The 20,879-nt window shown below is 32.5% G+C and overlaps 8 protein-coding genes across 9 annotated transcripts in view; 4 read left to right on the top strand and 4 right to left on the bottom strand.

The window, feature by feature from the left end:
• Window positions 1–2,208, bottom strand: part of LOC123008107 (WD repeat-containing protein 36) — a 9,116-nt gene extending 6,908 nt beyond the window's left edge. The window contains exon 1 of the mRNA XM_044403723.1: window positions 566–2,208. Within this exon, the coding sequence (XP_044259658.1) occupies window positions 566–1,962 (1,397 nt within the window). The 5' untranslated portion in view covers window positions 1,963–2,208. The remainder of the gene's footprint in view (window positions 1–565) is intronic.
• Window positions 2,209–2,227: 19 nt separating this feature from the next.
• LOC123008109 (transmembrane emp24 domain-containing protein 5) lies at window positions 2,228–3,321 on the top strand. The gene has a single exon (XM_044403725.1). It carries the CDS (start codon window positions 2,347–2,349, stop codon window positions 3,034–3,036), a length of 690 nt encoding a protein of 229 aa, XP_044259660.1. The 5' UTR covers window positions 2,228–2,346; the 3' UTR covers window positions 3,037–3,321.
• On the bottom strand, window positions 3,195–4,961 carry LOC123008108 (ribosome biogenesis protein NOP53). Its single transcript, XM_044403724.1, has 5 exons — window positions 4,741–4,961; window positions 4,513–4,683; window positions 4,281–4,465; window positions 3,934–4,226; window positions 3,195–3,885 (listed from the first exon to the last, which is right to left on the bottom strand). Exons 1-5 carry the CDS (start codon window positions 4,857–4,859, stop codon window positions 3,319–3,321), a joined length of 1,335 nt encoding a protein of 444 aa, XP_044259659.1. The 5' UTR covers window positions 4,860–4,961; the 3' UTR covers window positions 3,195–3,318.
• Window positions 4,962–5,438: 477 nt separating this feature from the next.
• LOC123008111 (ferritin subunit) lies at window positions 5,439–6,624 on the bottom strand. The gene is made up of 3 exons (XM_044403729.1): window positions 6,334–6,624; window positions 5,995–6,278; window positions 5,439–5,867 (listed from the first exon to the last, which is right to left on the bottom strand). Exons 1-3 carry the CDS (start codon window positions 6,401–6,403, stop codon window positions 5,574–5,576), a joined length of 648 nt encoding a protein of 215 aa, XP_044259664.1. The 5' UTR covers window positions 6,404–6,624; the 3' UTR covers window positions 5,439–5,573.
• Window positions 6,625–6,643: 19 nt separating this feature from the next.
• Window positions 6,644–10,870, top strand: LOC123008110 (ferritin heavy polypeptide-like 17). Of its 2 annotated transcripts, none has more exons than XM_044403727.1 (3): window positions 6,644–6,798; window positions 6,872–6,985; window positions 10,136–10,870. In XM_044403727.1, exons 2-3 carry the CDS (start codon window positions 6,877–6,879, stop codon window positions 10,708–10,710), a joined length of 684 nt encoding a protein of 227 aa, XP_044259662.1. In that variant the 5' UTR covers window positions 6,644–6,798; window positions 6,872–6,876; the 3' UTR covers window positions 10,711–10,870. The 2 variants fall into 2 exon arrangements, with proteins under 2 accessions (XP_044259662.1, XP_044259663.1); XM_044403728.1 differs by having other exon boundaries at window positions 6,687–6,798; window positions 6,850–6,985.
• A 2,236-nt stretch (window positions 10,871–13,106) lies between these two features.
• LOC123006908 (ADP-ribose glycohydrolase ARH3-like) lies at window positions 13,107–14,457 on the top strand. The gene is made up of 5 exons (XM_044401825.1): window positions 13,107–13,129; window positions 13,179–13,393; window positions 13,438–13,930; window positions 13,977–14,172; window positions 14,222–14,457. The coding sequence occupies exons 2-5, from the start codon at window positions 13,195–13,197 to the stop codon at window positions 14,420–14,422; spliced, it is 1,089 nt and encodes a 362-aa protein (XP_044257760.1). The 5' UTR covers window positions 13,107–13,129; window positions 13,179–13,194; the 3' UTR covers window positions 14,423–14,457.
• A 295-nt stretch (window positions 14,458–14,752) lies between these two features.
• On the top strand, window positions 14,753–15,088 carry LOC123007898 (guanine nucleotide-binding protein subunit gamma-1). The gene has a single exon (XM_044403401.1). The coding sequence runs from the start codon at window positions 14,759–14,761 to the stop codon at window positions 14,969–14,971; it is 213 nt and encodes a 70-aa protein (XP_044259336.1). The 5' UTR covers window positions 14,753–14,758; the 3' UTR covers window positions 14,972–15,088.
• Window positions 15,089–15,128: 40 nt separating this feature from the next.
• Window positions 15,129–16,326, bottom strand: LOC123006909 (DNA fragmentation factor subunit alpha-like). Its single transcript, XM_044401826.1, has 2 exons — window positions 15,615–16,326; window positions 15,129–15,565 (listed from the first exon to the last, which is right to left on the bottom strand). The coding sequence occupies exon 1, from the start codon at window positions 16,215–16,217 to the stop codon at window positions 15,654–15,656; it is 564 nt and encodes a 187-aa protein (XP_044257761.1). The 5' UTR covers window positions 16,218–16,326; the 3' UTR covers window positions 15,129–15,565; window positions 15,615–15,653.
• Between the last annotated feature and the right edge of the window lie 4,553 nt (window positions 16,327–20,879).

Here is a 20,879-nt window from a genome sequence, read left to right as displayed (position 1 = left end):
AAGATTGAAATCGGGCTAAAAATAAAAAAATCTACAGCGGCTACCGTTTTTTTAAAAATCACCGTGTATAACGGTGCCTGTTTTTGGTAAATTTAACTCAATTTTTTAAAACAATGTAACAGACTTTGAAGAGCTAACCTCAGGAATCATATTTGTTTACAATTTAAGTTGATGAAGTTAAAGGCTGCGCTCCAAATTTAAATTTATTCGTCGAACAAAACCCTCTGTATTTCAAAAAATATAAACATTCGGTTAAGACAAGTTGAGTTAATTTTGATTGAATAACTGAATATTATTATTAACAAGGGCTAACACAAGTTCTAAAACCGTCAAATTTAAAAATATTTTTTGGTAAAACTACAGAAAAAAAAAGTAGATTTCCAGTTCAAAGTGGATGATGTGTTTATTTTGTAATTACATTTTTAACAAATTTAAAAGAAGCTCGAAATTAACTCTTTTTATTCAAAAAAATTATTCTAGTCTTTCGGATCATTAAAAATCCCACCAAAACAGTTATTACGGACGAATTGAATTATAAATTTTTCTATTTTTGAGAGATAATTACCTGTCAATATGTCCGGTGCTGTACCCAATAAGAACAAAATTTCCACAATGCGTCAAGCACAAACTTGTCGCAGCAACGTCTTGAAACCCACTAGAAACCAATTTTTTCTTGTGAAACCTCTCTGGAAGCAGCTTTAATTCTCCCATCTTCACTTTATCGTAGGACCAAGTGGTGACCATGGGTATTCCCAAGTGTACAGCGGCGATATTGTCCCATTCTTTCTCTCTGGTAATTTCGGAAGTAAATTGGATGATTGGTGGCATTACTAAGGGATCTTCTGCAGTTCTCCCGCGCTTCTTTGACGCTTTCCTATTGTAAGAGGCTTTTCCTAAACTTTTGTTGAATTGTTCCGTTTGTGTATTAAATATTCTGAGTGTTGAATCTCCAGCGGAACTTAAAATGTTGTGTCCATTAGCACCATGAAATCGGATATACGAGGGTGGTGATGAATGGCCTTCTCTTATTCTTAGGAGTCTAGCACCACCATCTGACATGTCAAAAATCCATAACTTTAAAGTATTGTCTGGAGATGAAGTTAGGATTAATGGTTCGTTTGGAAGACAAACCATCCCTGTGACGCTGCCGTTATGAGCGGAAAGTAATTGACACGCGACGCGTCTTTCTTCCAAATCCCAAAATACTATATGGCCAATCACACTTCCTGTTGCCATTATTGGACTACCATCGGTTCTAAATGATATCGAAGTGACGACACCCCAGTCTTGCATAAATTCCATTATTGTTTCATCGTATTTTAAATTGTGTAATACGATTTTACCGGAAGCTAGACCAACTGCAACAACATCAATTGCTGGCGCTTGTTCTAAGCAAGTAATAGGGCTTTTCCATCTCTTAAATGAATAAATCATCTTCAAATTATTTACATTCCATAACTGCATTTCTCCCTGTTCACTTCCCAACAAAATCTTATTAATGTAAGTACTGGGATGGCAAATTGTGGTAATATGAAATGTCTTGTTACTAAATGTGAGTTCAAGAAAAACACTTTCATCTTTAATATCCCATACTTTAACACTACTGCTTTCATCAACTGAAATCAAGTGAACCCCAAAAGGCATCATTAACTGAACTGGTTTCTTGTGGCCTCTATATACATGTTTCAACTCAGTGCCTCTTCTCCATGCATAAATTTCATTGTTGCACGCTGTATATACATGGAAAGCGTCAGCAGTCATTGCAGTTATGTCTTCGGGATGTAAACCACCAACACTTAATAGGCTAAAGTGAGTTATTCCGTATGTATGAAAAGATTTTCCCACACATGTTACTATTAAATTTTCTTTGCGACTCTTTATGTAACGGACCTGAAGCGGTATGTGGTTGCTTATATATCCCAGGCTGCGACAGGGTAAGAATATTTTGCTCCCTTTAGGCATCTTTTGTCTGTATGCGTAAATTCAAATCAGTAAACACAACACACGTGGATTTTGTAGGTTAGGTGAAGCAAAGTCAGAGTTAGGAAGTGCCAACCAAACAAACAACGAACATAATTAGATTTTCATAATTTCGTAAAATGTAAACTTGTTACTTTGTGTTTGGATAAGCCGATTGTATGAATTAAAAAAATCTAGCGGTTAAAAATGTTAACAAGGCAATTTTCAAGAAAATTATGATTGACTTTAAGCACGTTTGGTTGGCGTCATTGTATGTCAAAAGTCGTATGAATTGTCAATTGTCATTTTCTGTGACAGTCATCTAAAAATAAACATTTTACCGGTTATTTGTTAATTAATCAGTAATTGGAACTAAAGCACATAACCATGACAGGTGTAAATTTATTTTTGTTAGTATTTCTGTTGGTGAAGTGTGTGATTTGCTTGGAACGTGAAATGACAGTCAACGTTGAGGCTAGGAGAGAAGACTGCTTTTTCCAGCCAGCCAAGGCAGGAGACACCATTGATTTTGAATATCAAGTAATAGATGGGGGTCACGGAGACTTGGACATCACATTTCACCTCGTGGACCCAACCGGTAGGATTTTGGTGGCTGATTACAAGAAGACTGAGAACAATCATCGAGTCGATGCTGCCATGAATGGAGACTACAAGTTTTGTTTCGATAATTCGTTTAGTTCGTACAACACAAAAACAGTTTTTTTTGAAATGATTGTTGAAGGTGATGATAATTCGGAGTGGGATGATGAAAATATCGACATGCTGGGACTAAGGCCTGAAGATGTTTACGAAATGAAGGTTCAGGATATTCAACAAGTTATTACTAACGTTAGAAACCATTTAACTAAAGTGAGACATATTCAGGATTTGTTGAAATCAATTGAGGCAAGAGACAGGAATGTAATAGAAGAGAATTTTTTTAAAGTTAACACGTTTTCAATGGTGCAGATATGTACCATGCTTGTGGTTGGATGTATCCAAGTTGTGATGGTTAAAAGTTTGTTTGATGATAATTCAAAAGTGCACAAGATATGGAAAAATTTAAATAGGAGATAGTGATTTTGCGTTAAAGATAAACAGATGTAAATGATTTTAGACAATTTAACCAGTGCAGTGATTAATAAATTCCTCGTTAAATGATATTTGAGAAAAAAAATTAAACCAAAGTTGATTTTGTAGTGCCATGGTGTATGTGCTAGTCAGAGATATTATCACAAAGCAATAAAATATTTTAGTTCTTTATTTATTACTGCAACTGTTTCATAATACATTTTATACAAACTAAAAATGTATTTTTATGAACCCACAACGGATTGAATAATAAATTGATTACATTTCTTATGATGATGTTTTCCTTGCTACTGTTGTAATCCAGTCATCTTTATGAGTTGGTTTCGTGTAAACTTTAACTTTTGGTTTTTTCCTATGTCTCCTAATGGAAGGTTCAATGATGTTTCGTTTTTGCAAACTCTTGAACCTGTCAGTAAGTAAGTTTCCTTCCTTTTTAAGGTTCCGCAAATTTCCCGCTATATCTGAACCCATGTTGAACTCGAATTCGCTTTCCTCAAATTTAATTGCACTCAAACGTTTAGGTTCTGTCTTTTTCAATTCTTGCACTTTCTTTCGCTTTTCTCTCAAGATTTGTGTGGTTTTTTCCCGTTTTTCTATTTGTGTTTTCAGGAGTCTTATTTGGTGAATGTCTGAAATTTTCTTTTTTTCCTTCTTAGCAACTTGTCTCAGTAATTCTAGTTTTTTTTGTTCTCTCAATTTGCGTCTCTGCTGTTGGGTCTTCTTACGATTTTTTGTTGGTGGATTGACTGATTTGTATTCTCCGTCACTCTCATTATCGCTTTGTTGCGTTGAGGCTTGAGGTAAACCTTGAGACATTTCCTCCATCCACATAGACTGAAAAATACTCTTGTAAAATCTTTAATTGCTAATATTACAACTCACATTTTTTTGCTTTTCTGACACTTTACTAAACATGTCTCTTGTAACGCGATTCAGGTGTTCTTCTTCTTTGATTATTTTTATTTCTTTTTCAGCAATAGTTTTAAGTAGATCTTGGTGGTCTTCGTAACTGGGGTTATAAGACATACCCGGGTGAGGTGACTCAACTGAGGGTAAGATACTTGATTTTGGTCTTTTGGGGGTTTTAACAGTTTTTCGGGATTTTCCAGTTCCAACCAAATTATGTTTAGTTGTACTATTTGAGAACCATTCATTTTTCTCATTCAAAATGTCTTCTAAAAATTCAACAAAAATGTTTATGAACGTATTGCCTTGTATTGTAATAATACCTTCACTCCAAATATTTTGATTAAAATCTCCTCTTTTAGGTATAGTCTGTTTCTTGTTTTCATTAACTTTTCTATCATGCAGAGCTTGTAATTCTCTGTGCTTTAAAATACCTTTTGCACGATTTTCTGCTTCTTTCTTCTTAATTAATTCATTTTTTCTCTCTTCTTTACTTCTTACGCGATTTCTGAAATATAAAAGTAAAAACACGCAATTATGTATGTAATAGAATACCTTTTTGTAATTGGATCCGGAACCTTAGTGTGAGGTTCCAAAATTGAAAAACACTTTGGAGGTTTCTGTAGTTTTAACTTTTTACGATTTCTTATTGAAATCGGTTCTGATTTTGCCGGTTTCGTATCTACTTGAAATAATTCATCATTGTTCAAGGTTGCTAGTGGGGGCCTAAGTTTCGTATAAATAAGATAAATATTCAAAGTAATTGCTAATTGAATTATTCACCCTAAACGTTCCTCAAGTCGTTGGTCTTCCAAAAATTCTTCTACGTCAGTAATATTCACATGTTTTCGCCACGATAATTTGGACTTTTTCGATACGCGTTTTCTTTTTGTGATCGGCATAATTGCTATGTTGTTTCTTCTTAATTTATTACAGAAAAATGAAATTACCACATGTTTCAAATACACGCTATAACCTCAAAAACATGTTTAAGTTGTAGTTAGCCAACACATTATCTCAGTTTGTATGATGTGTTGCATATACTTTCGAAATTATTTTTTGACCTTCTGCTTCAATTAATTAGTTATTTAAGGGCATAAATAGAGATTGTGAAGCATTATTTAAAGCTTGACACTAATAGAGCTTTTAATTTTTTTAAGACTATAATTGACTATTATACTTGTGGCACATTTGCGTTTTATTGGATTTTGGATTACATTTTGCTTTTCTCAAATAAGAATTTAATATTTCTGGCAAATTTAATGTAAAAATCGAGATCGCTATTTTGCTCAAGACCAAGGACCTATAAAAGCTAAATTATGCCCACTTTTGGGTGTTTAGAAACAAGTTTATAGTTCGAAAATACAGTAATTTTAAAATACAACCTTGTTTCAAATCATGCGCATATTCCTATTAAAACGTACATAAGTTCATGATTAACTATGAATTGTTCTATTTGGGGTTTTTAATAAATATGAGGCTTGTTTAAAGGTTGCTTTATTTAATAAACATGTAACGAAACTGATATTACAATCTATAAAATACAAACTGAATTTGAATTATCACAAAGATTATGTAAGTGGAAAACTATGGCTATGCTATATATCATTACAAATTTACAATTCTCCACCAAGGAGTTTCTTATCAAACAAGAATTCGCCAAGAGCTCCATGTTTATCCATAAATTTGCTGAGTGTGGAGACTTTTCCTGCAATATCCCTTTGTCCTTTGTACTGTTCTTCCAAGAATTCTCCAGTCAGATAATCAACCAAATGCCAATCGTTGGGTCCAGGTTGGTCCTCACAGACTTTAACAACTCCTTTAATCTTCTTAGTGACTTGGGCTTCAAGCTGGAGAGCATTTTTCAAAGCTTCCAATCCAGAATCCCATTCGGTTTTTTCAACACCAATCTGAAAATTCGCGCCATGTTTAGGGTTTTTTGTTTCATCACTAACTGGTAAAAAGTGACGTTTATCAATTTATCATTTAAATTTTTTTCAAAAATGCGACTGGAAGTTTTCAAAAAATAACACTTACATAGCTATCAATTAAAGTGCTGACGTCAGAGATAAGTTCTCCTCTCATCAACAAATAGGAAATAAGTTTGATGGCATGTTGTCTCTCTTCAGAAGCCGCTTCAAAGAACATCTTGGCGAAGCCTGGCCTGTTGACGGTGTCCCTTGCAAAGTGGGCCCCCATGGCCAAGTACTGCATGGCAGCACGGAGTTCGGCTTGGATTTGCGTTCGCATGCTGTTAATGCATGAATGTTTCATATCAGTCCAATTTGGATCGGTCTTGAGCTCTTGTTGCGTGTGGGAGCCTTTAAAACAGGTGTTAGTACTTTGAGAAATATCAAGCGGAATAAAATCACTTACATTGCAATTCCTCGCCTTTGACAAGGGCGAAAGTGCACAACAACAAAGTGGCTGCAATGATTGCCTTCATTTTGCTTTTCTTTTGTAGATTGATCAAAGTAGAACACTTTTTTTCTGATAAGCGCGGTCGTTCTTTAGTCTGCCTTTACACTCACTGGTGCAGAAGGTGACTATCGAGAAAATCTAAATAACAAAGAAAATGATAACCAGACTGTTCTACGCACTCGGAAATTACACTTTGATACCACCTCCCAATGAAAATACTCGAATTTTACTGGAAATTATCTCCCCCACCAACCTTGACTCGGCACATTCTTCGCTTTTGGGGCCTGTCAGCGGTGCGCAGTGCTTTATTGCGTTTGTCATTTAGGTTCAAAATCGTTGGGGAAGTGCGCAGTTAAAGGACAAAGTGCTGTTTTTGTGTGTGATTTTCTGTTATTCGTGATTACGCTGGCGAGATACCAGGTATGTATATTCGATTGTTTTTAAGCTCTAGACAGTTTATGTTTAATCCAGATTTTAATTTGTTAATGTTTAGGGATCATGAAGGTGTTCGCAGTTCTTGTTGCTTTCTTCGTTGCTGTTGCTACGGCACACGAATCCTGCTACTCACAAGTCGATCAGGCATGTTCCAAGATTAATAGCAAACCTGGTAAGTAATGGATTTCACCATTATTTCAATTCACATAATTATTCTAACAAACAAAATCGTTTTATGATGATATGAAATGTAGAGATAAGACACCCAGTTATCATGAGTTACTCATTTTGCAACATACTTTGATCTCATGTTCTTTTGTTTTTATTTTCGGTTATTTTTATACACCATGACGAGACTAACATTGTTTTTCTATAGTAATATGCGTTTTAATTAATTGAATAAGGTTTTACAAGGTTTTGTTTAATAAAAAAAATAGCTGAGGTTGCATAGCTTGATTCTATTTGTTTCAAACACAACTTTCTTATTTTTAATTTAATTTACCGAAACTGTATTTTATTATATATGGATTTTCATTGATTAGACCGTCATTAACAAAAAAAAATATTTGAGGAAGTGATAGCATAAAACAAATGCATGACAAAGATGGCAGGCGGTAGAATGTTTTAGAAATTTTATTTCTACTAATAATATTGCGGATTGGAGTTGTAAATACATATGCGATTTAAATCAAATATAAGCTGATTTTCAAAGTAGTTAGTAGAAATTTAGAAATGATTGTTTTTTTTACAATATTTATACATGTCTTTATTATCTACTGATCTCAGTTTCTGTTCAGTTGAAATTTAAAATAAATAATTAGAAAATTAAAATAAAATTTATTATTGGTGTGTTTATACTTAAGCGAAATCGAAGTGTCCTCTGATGACTTTGAAATTAAGTTGGCAACTTCAACTATCAAATTAACTAAGTCATTTGTCTTTATTTATTTTCTAGGGACGGCCGCCACCTGACAATCTAATATCACCAATAATTCTGTGCTACTTACCATTCGTTATTGTTTTCGTTAAAGAAAACAGTTACTTTAATAAAAAAAGCATTTTTCTTAACAAACAACCAATGTTGAATCACAAAATATTTCACTGAATTTGTGGTTTTTGAAATTCTTCAAGCTAAAAGTCTTTCAAGTTGCATTTGTTCCTCAATTTTTCATTAAAAGGTTCATTTTTTTAAACAAATACATATTTTAGTTTTTAAAATCGTTAATTCTTTTGTAAACATCAGGATACTAGCCTATCAAATATACTATTTGATAAATATTGATTACTTCTTTGTTAATTTAGAGATAAAACTTCATGCATAAAATTATTATGCAGTTATTATTAAAGAATGCAACAATTTCTTTTACATCTATGAAAGAGGCAATTATTAATTAATTGTCATTATTAATTAAATTAAAATTGGAGTATTCCAAATTTAGAAATTCCATAATTTTCTCTGCAGTTTCTTGCCCAGAAGTATGTTTTGACAATACTACTATAACGTTGAGTGTCCCACATAAGATTTTCGGGGTGAATATCTCTGTTATTTGTCAACGGATTTTTGTGAAATTTCAAATGTAGATAACTTCTAAACATATTTTCTTAATTTAAAATTAAGCGAAACTATTATTGAATTGTTAAGAATTAAAAACTAGACCTCTACACAAAAAAAAACTAACTAAATCACTTGTCTTATTTTGGTAAAATGTCGCCCTATTTTTTATAGCTATTAAGACAACTAGAGTTTTAAAGTATAAAACTCGTGTTGTTTTCAAGATTTTTTGCAAAACTAATATTGAATCAGAAATGTTACTAAATTCAGAAATTATTATAAAGAAGTAAGTCAGACATCAGAGGTAAGCTTAAATGCACCAATAGAAACAGTATAAGGTATTATTTTTTTATCAAAGTTAATGCTAAAACAATAGTCTAACGGCTCCAAGTACCATTTTGTACGATCCTTAAGATAGAACACTTAGAACTTTTAAAACCATTGATGCCAATGGTGGTACCTGCGAGTACCTGCAATAAACGTCAAATATTAATGTTATTCTCGCCCGACAGCCACGAGTGCGAAAATTCAGTAATATAGTTCTTTTTTTTTATAGCCGCCCATGTTTTTGCATCAGCAGCCACTTTTAACACAAATTCATTCTTTTTTCTTTCAAAGACAGATTTGTGCTAATAGCATTTTTTGTTGGCGATTATCAATTTTATATAAATTTTAAGTAATTGAACATTTTTTAAAGGCATGTTAAAATCTCATTTTAAGGGTTAGGGTTGTTTTAGTAATGCCATATTAATTACTAGCTAAAACTCTGTATTTCACATTTCGTTAGAATCCATTGGCAAAGTCTTAGATGGGACACTTGTGTATTATTACCATTAGGTATTATTGTTATTTTATTATACATTGTAACTTGTTTATGCAAGCGCTATTCACGAATATGTTGAATTTTTTATTCTTAATACAGGCGTGTTTAGTAAAAACAACGTTATTGTTTGTTATAAATAGTACGTTAAGTCTTGATTTTTTGTAGTACAAATGTGCAAATTTTGTTTCATATTTTTAAAGGTCCAAATTACGTTAATAAATTGATCACACACTATTATAGCTTTTAGTTATTTATTGAAAAAAATTTGGGAAGGTCATGTTAACTACATATTTAAACTTTTTTTTTATAAAAAAAATAGAGGTTAAATTGAACATATTTAACCAATTTTTAAAATAAATAGATATGTTTATTTAAAAATATGGACGCTTTTTATTCTGAAAAAAGTACTGCCTGTATTTGTTCAAAACATCAAATTTATTCTAAGTGAAATTGTAAAAGCCCAAAACATTTTTTCTTGATTTTATAAACATGAGGAAGAACATTGTCGCTACACAAAAAATGAATAAAAATTACTTTTGTTTTTATAAATATTTGTAATCCAGGAATAAATTCATTAAAAAGAGAAATACAAAGCCCAGTCAGAAGTTTGCTTTTATAAGGTCACACTTATTGATTTTGCGAATTAATGACCAATCTGCGATCATGGCCTTTGCAAAGTTATTTTGTTTTAATTTAAATTGGCAATGAGTTAAAATTAAAAGACAAAGCACACGAGGCACTGAACTTGACATACTTTTAATCTTGTTTTCTGTTTTTGTCTGACTTTAAATTCAATAACAGATCAAATAAAAGCCAAAGCCAATGTTTTCTTTGTAGTTAATAGTCTTGGAAGTTCAGTTGATTGCACTTGAATTTGGAAATATATTGTAAAGATGTCGTTATCAGGATTGAGCATCAAAAAATATGAAATTTTTAATTTTTTCCAGGTTTGGACCAAGAGCTTATACCATGCAACGCCACTTACGGCCACATAAACATCGTAACAAAGGACCTCATCAACTTCGCTAATACCCACATTGTGCGCTCATTTGAATATCTTTTGATGGCGACTCATTACGGCAATTATCAGATGAACAGAGCTGGTTTCGAGAAACTCTTCCGCGAATTGTCCGATTCCAAATGGCACGAAGCTATCGAACTCATTGAACAAATAACCACTCGTGGTGGAGTAATGGAATTCGTGCCGCCGAAAGCATTGAATGGAATTGAGAAAACTAATAATGTTTACCAATTGTACGAAATTCAAAGTGTCGCCAAAGCTTTAGATATGGAAAAACAATTAGCACTTGAAGCTTTCAACATCCACAAAGAGGCGAGTGGAAGGAGTGAGGGTAAACACGATCCTGAAATTTCTTCGTACATCGAAAAAGAATTCGTGCACGATCATGCCAAGACTATCCGAAAACTAGCAGGATATGTTACCGATTTGAAATCGATTCTTAGCGGACCTGATGGGTCTTTGGGATTGTTCCTGTTTGATGAATATCTTCAAAAACAGTAATTTCCGTTTTGATTTTGTGTAGAAAGCAAGTTAATTCATTTTTATTAATAATGTGTTTATATAGACCCAATCATTGTGATAGGAATCAACATTTTTTATTGTAAACTATGTTACTTATGAGTAAATATTACTATTTCCAAATAAATTTTTGTTAATTTTGTTTTCCTTTCTAAAATGAGTAATTTTTCGAACTTTGATCTGTTTTCTACTCACCACAATTATATTGTTATTGCGAATTATTATTGTTCTGTTTGATTGACAAGATTTGTTCGATGTTGTGCAAGCATTACGCAATAACCTACATAAAAAAGAATGTGAATAACAGTACCAAGAAAAATAAATTTTGCGTATTTCGTTTCAATGGGTTCAAGGGCGTAAAATCATGAGTCGCATTTGAAATTTAATTTTTTTATTTGCAATAATTTATGAGCAGGAGATTCTTTTGTTTAAAGTTTAAAAAATATGTTTGACATATTTTAATCTCAAAAGTGAACATTTTATATGCTACAAACTTTCCTAGTAGTGAGTAGTCATCATGGAAACTACCGTCCTATGACTTCCCATAAACTACGGTGTTTGCTCAATGCGTTTTTATTAGACAAAATAATTTGTTAGAGCAGACTGCAATTAAAACTTTTATTAAGTAATGATAGGTGCTTCAAGTGTGGAATAATTATTCATTTTTTACTAATCACTAATCAGTAGTACGTGTATGGATACGTGACCGATTTAAGAGGCAGATTAGTATTTTTGTTTTCTAAGATTTTGACAAGTTTCTAGACAAGTAAAGGAAGTTTTCCAATTGTAACAAGCTAAAATAGTACTGTGCTTCACAGATAAACGATAAAATTGTTACATTGTAACAAAATTTGTTCGAATACTTGTAATAAGTCTGAAGTATATTTTTGTTAAAAATTTTTATTTATGAATTTCTTATTTAGAAGCTACTTTAAAAATTGTTTCTGGATTATCACAATTGATATGCTAGAACTTTCTTGAGGATTATTTTTATTGATGTGTTATAGGTACTTATTTTAATAGTATTTTTCTCTATGTGGGTGACTATCTTGATTTTAATTTTACTTTTATTGTTCTTATAGACATTGACTTGACATAATCTTCAAATCTACACTCGAAAAATGTTTCATAATTGTATAAATATGAGTGGCAAACACTCAAAGTCCGAATAGGATGTTAAAAATCCACGTGTTGACCGATAAAAAAATATACAAATTAGACTCAAATTCAGTTTTATTTTTGTATATTGGGAATTTTAACAAGGCGCTTTTATTACAGTTAAGGTGAGTTAAAATTCATAGTAAGCAGTAGTCATTCAAAAAATTTCAATAAATTTTATATTTAGAAATCAAATTACTGCTTATTTTTTAAAAACTTTTGTATAGATATTATTAATTATTTATTATTATATTGCATATGCAATGATTTGGTAATGTTTTCCAATTGTTTTAACAAACAACTCTGTACCCAATGCTAAATTCTTATTCAAGAAAGCAACTTTTTGTTTTTTTTTACAAGAATGCAGAATTACATACGAATACCTACATCTGAAAAAATTTATAATAAAAATTGATTTTTTAAGTTAATGTAGTTTATTTTTGTGGATAAATAAAAATTAATAAGAGGTATCTGAACTTTTCCATTTATGGAAAACTAACTAATCTTACTGCTTCAAATGCATCAATAAAAAGGTCTAATCAGCAACCCCATATTATGAATATTTTTCTGTTTCTAGTAATTTTTAAACTCATCACATATTTTATAAGGAATAATTTATGTTTGATTTTTTTTTTTCTATCTAGAATCCTTCTATCGTGGTTTTTCCTAGAATGTTGATAATAAGATATCACGTGTGCATTAATCAGTAGTCGGCAGTATCAGTCACCATTGGTCATCCTGTTACGATGATGGTGCAGTAATGAAATGCTAAAACTGATGCAATTTCTCAAAAGATTTACCAAAATGACGCAAAACGTAAAAGCGGAAAAGTAAAAATACTTATTTACAAAAAATAAAAAAATATAGTTTGAAAAGAAAATGCAATTAAGAATTGTTAATACAGAAAATAGGTTTTATGTGATTACTTTACAAGCCTAAATTGAAATTTGAAATTATATCCATCTTTTTATTTTCGGAAATAAAAAATATTCCTATTTGTGCTTTTGTAGGCAACCCAAAATACACAGCTTTATCCGATTTTCACATGATCATTACAAAATGGAAAATTGTTTTTCTAAAAAGGATTTATTATCAATATTATACATAATAAATTTATTGTTATACACATACACCAAGTCTATTTTTAATCTTAGTTGGAAACCCCAGATCAGGTGCTATATTTTTGGTTCCTTGCCAATAAATAATGCCAATTATTTAGTTTGTAAATATGTACTTTAGCTCAGTATGTTGTTTACTATTCTATTTTTATTTCCTTGAATTTGCTCTGTTAGGTTAGAACAATTATTCATGTCTAAATTACTGAAACATATCACGAAAATGTCGACTATCGACAAGAATTTGCTCAAAAGCAAATTCAGAGGCTCTCTATTAGGCTCATTACTAGGTGACAGTTTAGGTGCCCCCTTTGAAGGTGATGTAATAACGTCGGGGGAAAAACTCGTCATTCAGAAATATTTCGATAAATTGGAAACTCCGGATTTGAAAGGTTAACTCATTTAGGCGGGAAGTGGTAGTAAAAACTAATTTTAGGGCCCAAAAGGTGCTACACGGATGATACCGCAATGATGAAAGAAGTGGCAAAAAGCCTAATTGATAAACCTGAGATTGATTATAAATACATGGCGAAATTATTCGCGAAAGAGTACTTTTCAGAGCCTCGTAGAGGTTATGGCCAAAATGTTGTTGAGGTTTTTAATAAATTGAGGAAATCAAAGTTTGAGGATATCTTTAAGCCAGCAAAGGAACAGTTTAACGGGTCTGGCTCTTTTGGCAATGGGGGTGCAATGAGAATTGCTCCCGTAGCACTATATTTCTATAATAATTATGATGCTATGATAGAAGTTGCAAAAAAATCAACAGCAATAACGCACACTAATTATTTAGGGGTTCACGGGGCTGTTTTGCAATGCATTGCAGTCCATCAGGCTTTATCTTATGACCCTAAAGATGCAATTCAACCAAAAGAATTTTGCGATGAAATTATTAAACAAATTAAGGTGGTGGAAAGTGAAAATGATGATGGGTTAGTATTTGTTGCGATTTAATTTGATAAAAATTTAGAATTATAGATTGGGCTTAGATGATCAAAACCCATATGAGGATAAATTGAAAACCGTTGGTTACTTTATGGACATAAAATATCATGAGGAATTGGACGAAGAAGTTGCACAAAATTTGGGAAATTCTATAGCAGCGTATGATTCAGTTCCAACTGCGATTTATTCTTTTTTGAGAGCTGTGCAAAATGATATTCCTACTGTTAAAGTATGATATTTTTATACATAATTGAATTAATTTAAAATCTAAATTGCAGACTGATAATTTATTTAGGAGGACGATACAATATGCAGTTACATTAGGTGGTGACACTGATACTATTGCATGTATGGCGGGTGCTATAGCTGGGGCTTACTTAGGAGAAGACGCTATTGATAAGAATATGGCCAAACAATGTGAGGGTTACGAAATGATCGTAGATTTAGCTGATAAGTTGTACGAAGCGGCTGTGAAATGAATACAATGATTATAATAATAAATCAAAATTTTAAATTTGGCGCTTTTTTCCCCCATAGATGTCGCCCATGTAATTGACGCTTTTGACTTTTCAAAACGTCAAATTAAATTTGACAGTTACTTTAGGCAGTAGGAAAAGGGTATAAAATAGTTAAATGGTAATTTCCTCCAGTTAATTGTGTATTTATTTCAGTTCTTACCAGTTTAGCAACCGGTTGTTTGTATTTTGTCACTATTAATTCGAGTGCATTGTGCGGTGTTCGTAGCCGCGCCCAGTTTTTTCGTGTTAGTGTGTTCATAATACTCTGCCACCATAGGCCTATCAGATACAGCTTTAATGGACATGGTTGTCTCAAATCTGCAACAACAACGCGCCGTAACCGAGCAGCTTAGGCGCGAGGCTGCCATCAAACGTTTGCCAGTGTCTGTCGCAGTGGCCGATATTATCAAGTACATAACTGAACACGAGCAAGATGATTGTCTCCTTGTTGGATTTTCGAGCCAACGGGTCAACCCCTTCAGGGAGAAGGCCCCCTGTACCCTGTTATAGATGGGGCGAATGTGAATGTTTATAAGTGTAAGAGCTTTTTTTCTCTAAGTAAGTCTTCTTGTACTGCTATGTAATCTAAGTTTGTAATCTGCTCCACTAATAAATTATTGTAAAGATTTTCGTGTTTTTGTGGGGTCAATGAAACAAAGCTTAACAACTAAATTATTTATTGTTAAAATGTATACAAGTATATGATTATATTATTTTGTATTATAGCAAAAACTATGATAAAAACCACATGAATGAGACACTCCTCTTGTTAGTGAATTTTTTGAATGGGGATATATCTAATTTTTGAAAAGTTAAATACTAGAGCTACAAGTTGATTTATCACAGCTAAGGTAACATGCTTAATTCACTAATAAGAGATTTATTACAACCATGAATAATAGGTGGTTTGGGTGATTACAATGTGTGGGGTATATGTGACGTGCCCTTAGTGAAGTATTGTTGCGATGTTAGAATTTGTGTTAACCAACGTTGTTTGGTGTTAATGTGAACGTGGCTGTGCAGTGATTGAGCAATTGGGTTACGCCAGGACAGTAATTTATTGGCAATTCAGTCTTATTTAAATACTTGGGGTATGAGGCAGCCCTAGAAAACAACGAAAAAACACTAGCAATTTCCATAAAAAAGCACTTACATTTTAAAACGGAATTTCCAGTACATCGTCCATTGTGGATCAGTTGGTCTCCCCAGACTCAGCCTCTTTCTCTTGGTACAGCCTTAGCAAATCCATGGCATCTTGTGCTTGTCTTTTCTCACTCAAAAACCTCCCTGACGCTTCCTTCAGTTGTTCAAGAAAGATCTTATCAGGGAAAGTGATATCAACTAAAGAGTCAGGATCCATGTCACTGAGCATTTCCAGTTCCGCACCTCCCAGGAGCGACACGTGGCATAAATTGTGCTTTAGTTTACCGACAAGTCCGGCCAATTCGGCCCCACCTTTACCGTCGTCCGGCTGATCGGTGGAAAGGCGACATGGGGGCGCCGGCGGCATCCACTTCTGGCCCCCGTTCAGAATCATAAGACTGGTGTGCGGCTCAAGCGTAGCGAAATATTCTTCGTCGTCGATTTCAGTCCCGTCCGCTTCGAGGACGACAGTAATATCACCGGAGACGTTCAGTTTTTCGATGACTTTGGAGGTTAGGTCTTCGAGGCTAGCGGCGACAACCCCCTTTTTGGTTTCGCGCGACGAATCGGTGATTTTAAAGGGCTTGCCTTGTTGGATATTTGCATCTTCCATTGTATTTGCCACCGTTTACATTTAAAAATGAGTCGTGTGTGTGCTGCACGAATTCTTTGTTTGAAATGTGGTTGCCGCCCTAACTATGACTCTACATGCATGACTGTATGACTGGTTGCCTGTGCGCATGGCGTACAAAGGGTCAACTACGGTCATGTTGCACGATCAATATTGAAACACAGGGCCGAACTTGAACCTGAAACTCACGGCTAAACACTGACATTTATTTTTATTATTGCTCGAGTTAGATATGAATAAAGAATGTAATAGTTATTTAATAAACAAGTTTGATGAACAATTGAGTTTGTTTTACAACACCTACATTTATTGATTGCATCTTACTTACAAATTTGGAGATATTCAAATAATAATTCATTTAATACTGAATGATTTTCTAGAATGAATGATTAGTCAATAACTAACTATTTTGTATTACCTAACATTAATATCACGAGATAGTTAAAAGAAAAAGTAAATTGAAATTTATGTTTCATCAATGCTGTTTTTATGATAACAATTAAAGTTTGACAAAGATGAATGTAAGCAATTAATCTTTTTAATATTTCCACGGGCTAGCAGGTAATATGGTTTATAACTAATAAAAGTCGACTTTTTAATTGATTTATATGAATACACACGTCATAATTTGTTCATTGTTGGATGTATGAGAATTAGTAGATTATGCAATAAGTTTAGAAAAATCAAGTTTTACTAAACGAGTCCCGTTTGTTTGAGTACGAGTTTGTAACTTGTACCTATAAGTTTAGTAGAACGACTTTTTGAACTATGTTGCGTTAATTAATGCAAATATTTATATTATTTCAAGAAAAATTTTCAAATAACAATCCGGTAATTGTTGTTTGGCTTTATTTACCGGCTCTGATACCGTAATATCTCACTTCCCGGTCTCAAAATGGAGCCGTGAGCTTAATTTACCGAACAGTTGAAATAATTAAATGATATTTACTTCCAACTAAAATGGGTGCACTTTAGGTTTTTTTGGGGTGCTACGAATTTGAAACCTGTTTTAATTGTTATGAGAGAAATTTTGAGAAAATCGTGCCAAGAATTTCAATTTTTTACTGTTTTACTGGATTTATCTATTTCTCTATTGATTCAATTTTTGTTTTTTTTTTTGTATATTACTTAATAACCTTTTGCAAGCCTCACAAGTGCAAGCACTAGTTTCTAGCCGTGTGATACACTACTTTAAATTGTCTCAAAAGTAAAAAGAAAATTCAAATAATTTGCACCAGAGAAGTTACCTACGTGTATTCAGGTTGGCAACACAATACCCAAATTAAACACCAAATTATTAAATTAACTTCAAATTAAAAAAAATATTCAATACATCAAATATTTATTTAATAAATAATGTCACCCATAGGTGGTAATGGACAACTAATATTACCAACATTTAGGGTGGGCTTATAGAAGCCGAATCAAATACTTGATTGCAATTAGTTTTAATTGGTTACGTGATTGGTTGAATTTAATCGCGATTAACTTAATTTTAATTTAATTCACTTTCTGTAAACCCACCCTTGGTAATTTTTTGAGAACCTAATATGTAGTACCGGGGAAAAAACTATTCACCAGTCTAATTTTGTACTCGGGCTGCGCTTTGTCGCAATAGCGTTTCAGACTAACTAGTTGGGGAGCAGGAATTCTAATATGTCGAAAAACCCTTATTTAGGAAGTTGGTCCGGACCCGAAAAATGTCTTTTTGTGAAAATTACTTCAATGAGCATACATTATAACTTATACATTAAATTGTGAATATAATAAACAAGCTTGCTCAAATTACCCAAATTATATAGTATGTTCTCGGATTGCGTTTACAAGAGGAAAAAAAATTATACCTTTGATTTTACGCCAAAACTGCAAAGGAAAATATTTTTAGCTTGACTTGACTTTTAAGGTTCTTTATCTATGACTTTCAAAAATCAAGATTGTAGGACTAGTTTTAAATGTCAGAATTTTTTTAATAAACTGTTAATTTTGCCAATTTCTATCAAGTTATTTCTTTATAATCAAAATTCTGAACTTAATAATACATTTTACAATAGCCAGTCACAAGGAAACAAATTTTTACCTTTGATTTTACGCCAAAAAAGCAAAGGAAATACTTTTTTTCTATAGCAGATATTAAACTATTTGTGTAAAAACTCTTTTGAGTAGATAAAGTAACACTTTAACAGCAAGGGTTGTTTTTGCTTTATCTGAAACGAGCAAATCTGTAATTAAAATTTCATTATTCTGACTCAGTGGAAAGAAAAGTTAATTTTTTTTTTACTTTTGGACATGTAATAATAATAATCTTTTTTTGCTTTTCAAGTCCCATCACATTGGCGATTTTATTTTTTTGACAACGATGTCACTTTGACAATTAATTAATTGAATAATGATCGTTTTTGTTAAAAATGACTGTTTTTTTAGAAGCTGTTTTTTTGACTTGCCATTTATTAAAATTATGTTTTTTCACAAACATTTTTGTTATTTAACTTGCGTAAACTTCTTTGTCAAAGTGACATTGTTGTCAAAAAAATAAAACGCCAATGTGATGGGATTTAAAACGCAGAGAAAAAAATACACTAGTTTACACGATTTTTATACCTTAGCTGAAAGTTAATTTCTTATAGATTTTGAGGCACTGAGTTAAAAAAAAAAAACTATTTAAAAAAGTCCGCCACGTTACGTTTAAGAAATATGTAATTAACAAAAATACAAAAACCACCAAAAAACATATTAAAAGTGAGTTATTTTACTTGGTTTTATTATACTTTTTGGATCAGTTTTCTTTATAACAATCCAACAGTTATTTACTAACATATTTTCATTTCAAACCGCTTCAGATCTTGATGAAAACGCTCGTCTTGTTTGTCACTCATGGTCCCTAAATTTTTAGAAAAGAAGTCCAAATGCGAGTGAAATGTTTTTAAGACCTATTTAGACCCATATGGTAATAATTTTACAATAATTCAGCAACAATTTGAATTTAAATAAATTTTAAATCGGGGGCATTTGTTCAGAAAACAGAAAAATTATCGTCAGTAGTTATATGCGGGCAATTAGTGCTAATGAGGTCATTAGCTAATGACCGCTACACTTTCTCTTTAATGACCGCTACACTTTGGCCGCTACAATTTTAATGACCGCTGGGCCGCTGCAACTTTCCCCTTAATTGATTGATTGATTAATTAATTAATAACTGATTTTTATTTAAAGATAAATGAAACAACAAAAATAATAATAATATAAAATTTATTAATAAAGTATAAATTCAATATAAATTCTATAAAATTACTCTTCAATTCCGCTTTCGGACAGCCGATCATCGGGGAACACCACAATTCGTCTAGCGGAGTAATACCGTTTTTCCAAGGGTGAGTCAATGGGCGAAGGAATGTTATGGTCGAAAAATACCCATTTAACCCTATGTCGTCACCGACTTGATTCCAAATCGCCATTCGAATTCCAAGTTCAGCTTTTAATAATTGTATCTATACTAGTGGTAGCAACTTTCTTTATATTAGAAATTAGATATTATAAAAATAAATGTATAATCATTGTAACCTGCACAAAATTTCTTCTCTGAATAGACACAGGTAATTTGTCTAAACGTAGTGTCTACTCTGGAGAAAGTTTGTTTCAAAATGATTTACCTGAATGTGGCCCTATGTGTTCCATTCCTGATTTCAAACTTCGCAAATGAAATAGCTCATTACCCTAATGATTGTTACAACTTTCATTTTTAATGACCGCTACACTTTTGGCCACTGCACTGCACTTTGAATATAAGTAAAGAAAAAATTCTGAAAATATTCAGTGTTGTTCTTGTGTTTGCTCTTGGAGAAGATGTCTTGGTGCATTGWGAAATCGTTTTCTGGTTAAATTAAGGTAAGCTTTTAAACAATATATTAAATAAATATTTATTTGTAAACTTGTGTTAGATGCATCTGTACCTTTAAAAAAAGGTCGAAATTAATTATTATTCTCTAAATGTTTAGGAGACGCCACAAGCGAATAAGTAATCAGATTGCTTGAATCCCTTTCTCGTCGTATGATGGCAAGCCAAATTAGAAAACCGTCAATTTATAACCACCTCGGTAAGTTTTACCAATATGTTAAAATTATTTTAATTCTATTTATCATTTAGATGACATTGTAGTATGCCCTTTTAACAAAAACCATCTACTAGTATGGCATCGTCTTGAAAAACATKTTTGGAAATGTCATCGAGAAGAAAAAGAGCAGCAACTATTAGACGAGAAAAAAGAAGAAGAAGAAACAAGTTGGGATCATTATGATGATTAGCTATTTAGAGTATTTAAAAAGTAAGAAAAGAATGGAAGACGATGAAGAATGAAGAAGAAGAAGAGGAGAGATATATAATAATAAGTTATAAAAATTATAAATAAATAAATAAATAAATAAATATTTTGAATACACGCGAGCCTTTATTAATAACCATCAATTAATTTAAAAGCCGAAGTCATATTTATCGTGTTTTATTGTAGATTTGTTAATATGTAACAACTGATCCTCCTTTGTATGTCCATCCGAGCGTTTTCGGCTCAGCGCCGCCACGGCGGTGCTGATCCAATTCTTCCGTCCGCGTTCGTGTCCGCGCCCCGCCGCCGCCGCCCCGCATCCGCCGCC

This window comes from Tribolium madens, unplaced genomic scaffold (genome assembly GCF_015345945.1).
Source record: "Tribolium madens isolate multiple individuals breed KSU strain unplaced genomic scaffold, Tmad_KSU_1.1 Scaffold_3;HRSCAF=73;Tcas5.2_LG2, whole genome shotgun sequence".
Classification (NCBI taxonomy): Eukaryota; Metazoa; Arthropoda; class Insecta; order Coleoptera; family Tenebrionidae; genus Tribolium; species Tribolium madens.
This window is presented reverse-complemented; position numbering and strand designations above follow the sequence as displayed.

Excerpts from the sequence above, each read along its gene's own strand:
- LOC123008109 (XM_044403725.1), top strand. The coding sequence starts at position 2,347 with ATGACAGGTGTAAATTTATTTTTGTTAGTATTTCTGTTGGTGAAGTGT.
- LOC123008108 (XM_044403724.1), bottom strand. The coding sequence starts at position 4,859 with ATGCCGATCACAAAAAGAAAACGCGTATCGAAAAAGTCCAAATTATCG. Across the intron at positions 4,684-4,740 it reads CGACTTGAGGAACGTTTAGG|GCCCCCACTAGCAACCTTGA; the intron begins GTGAATAATTCA and ends TACGAAACTTAG. Across the intron at positions 4,227-4,280 it reads TCAAAATATTTGGAGTGAAG|AAGACATTTTGAATGAGAAA; the intron begins GTATTATTACAA and ends TTGAATTTTTAG.
- LOC123008111 (XM_044403729.1), bottom strand. The coding sequence starts at position 6,403 with ATGAAGGCAATCATTGCAGCCACTTTGTTGTTGTGCACTTTCGCCCTT. Across the intron at positions 6,279-6,333 it reads CAAAGGCGAGGAATTGCAAT|GCTCCCACACGCAACAAGAG; the intron begins GTAAGTGATTTT and ends CCTGTTTTAAAG. Across the intron at positions 5,868-5,994 it reads GCACTTTAATTGATAGCTAT|ATTGGTGTTGAAAAAACCGA; the intron begins GTAAGTGTTATT and ends GCGAATTTTCAG.
- LOC123008110 (XM_044403727.1), top strand. The coding sequence starts at position 6,877 with ATGAAGGTGTTCGCAGTTCTTGTTGCTTTCTTCGTTGCTGTTGCTACG. Across the intron at positions 6,986-10,135 it reads CAAGATTAATAGCAAACCTG|GTTTGGACCAAGAGCTTATA; the intron begins GTAAGTAATGGA and ends AATTTTTTCCAG.
- LOC123006908 (XM_044401825.1), top strand. The coding sequence starts at position 13,195 with ATGTCTAAATTACTGAAACATATCACGAAAATGTCGACTATCGACAAG. Across the intron at positions 13,931-13,976 it reads GAAAGTGAAAATGATGATGG|ATTGGGCTTAGATGATCAAA; the intron begins GTTAGTATTTGT and ends TTAGAATTATAG. Across the intron at positions 14,173-14,221 it reads ATGATATTCCTACTGTTAAA|ACTGATAATTTATTTAGGAG; the intron begins GTATGATATTTT and ends TCTAAATTGCAG.
- LOC123007898 (XM_044403401.1), top strand. The coding sequence starts at position 14,759 with ATGGACATGGTTGTCTCAAATCTGCAACAACAACGCGCCGTAACCGAG.
- LOC123006909 (XM_044401826.1), bottom strand. The coding sequence starts at position 16,217 with ATGGAAGATGCAAATATCCAACAAGGCAAGCCCTTTAAAATCACCGAT.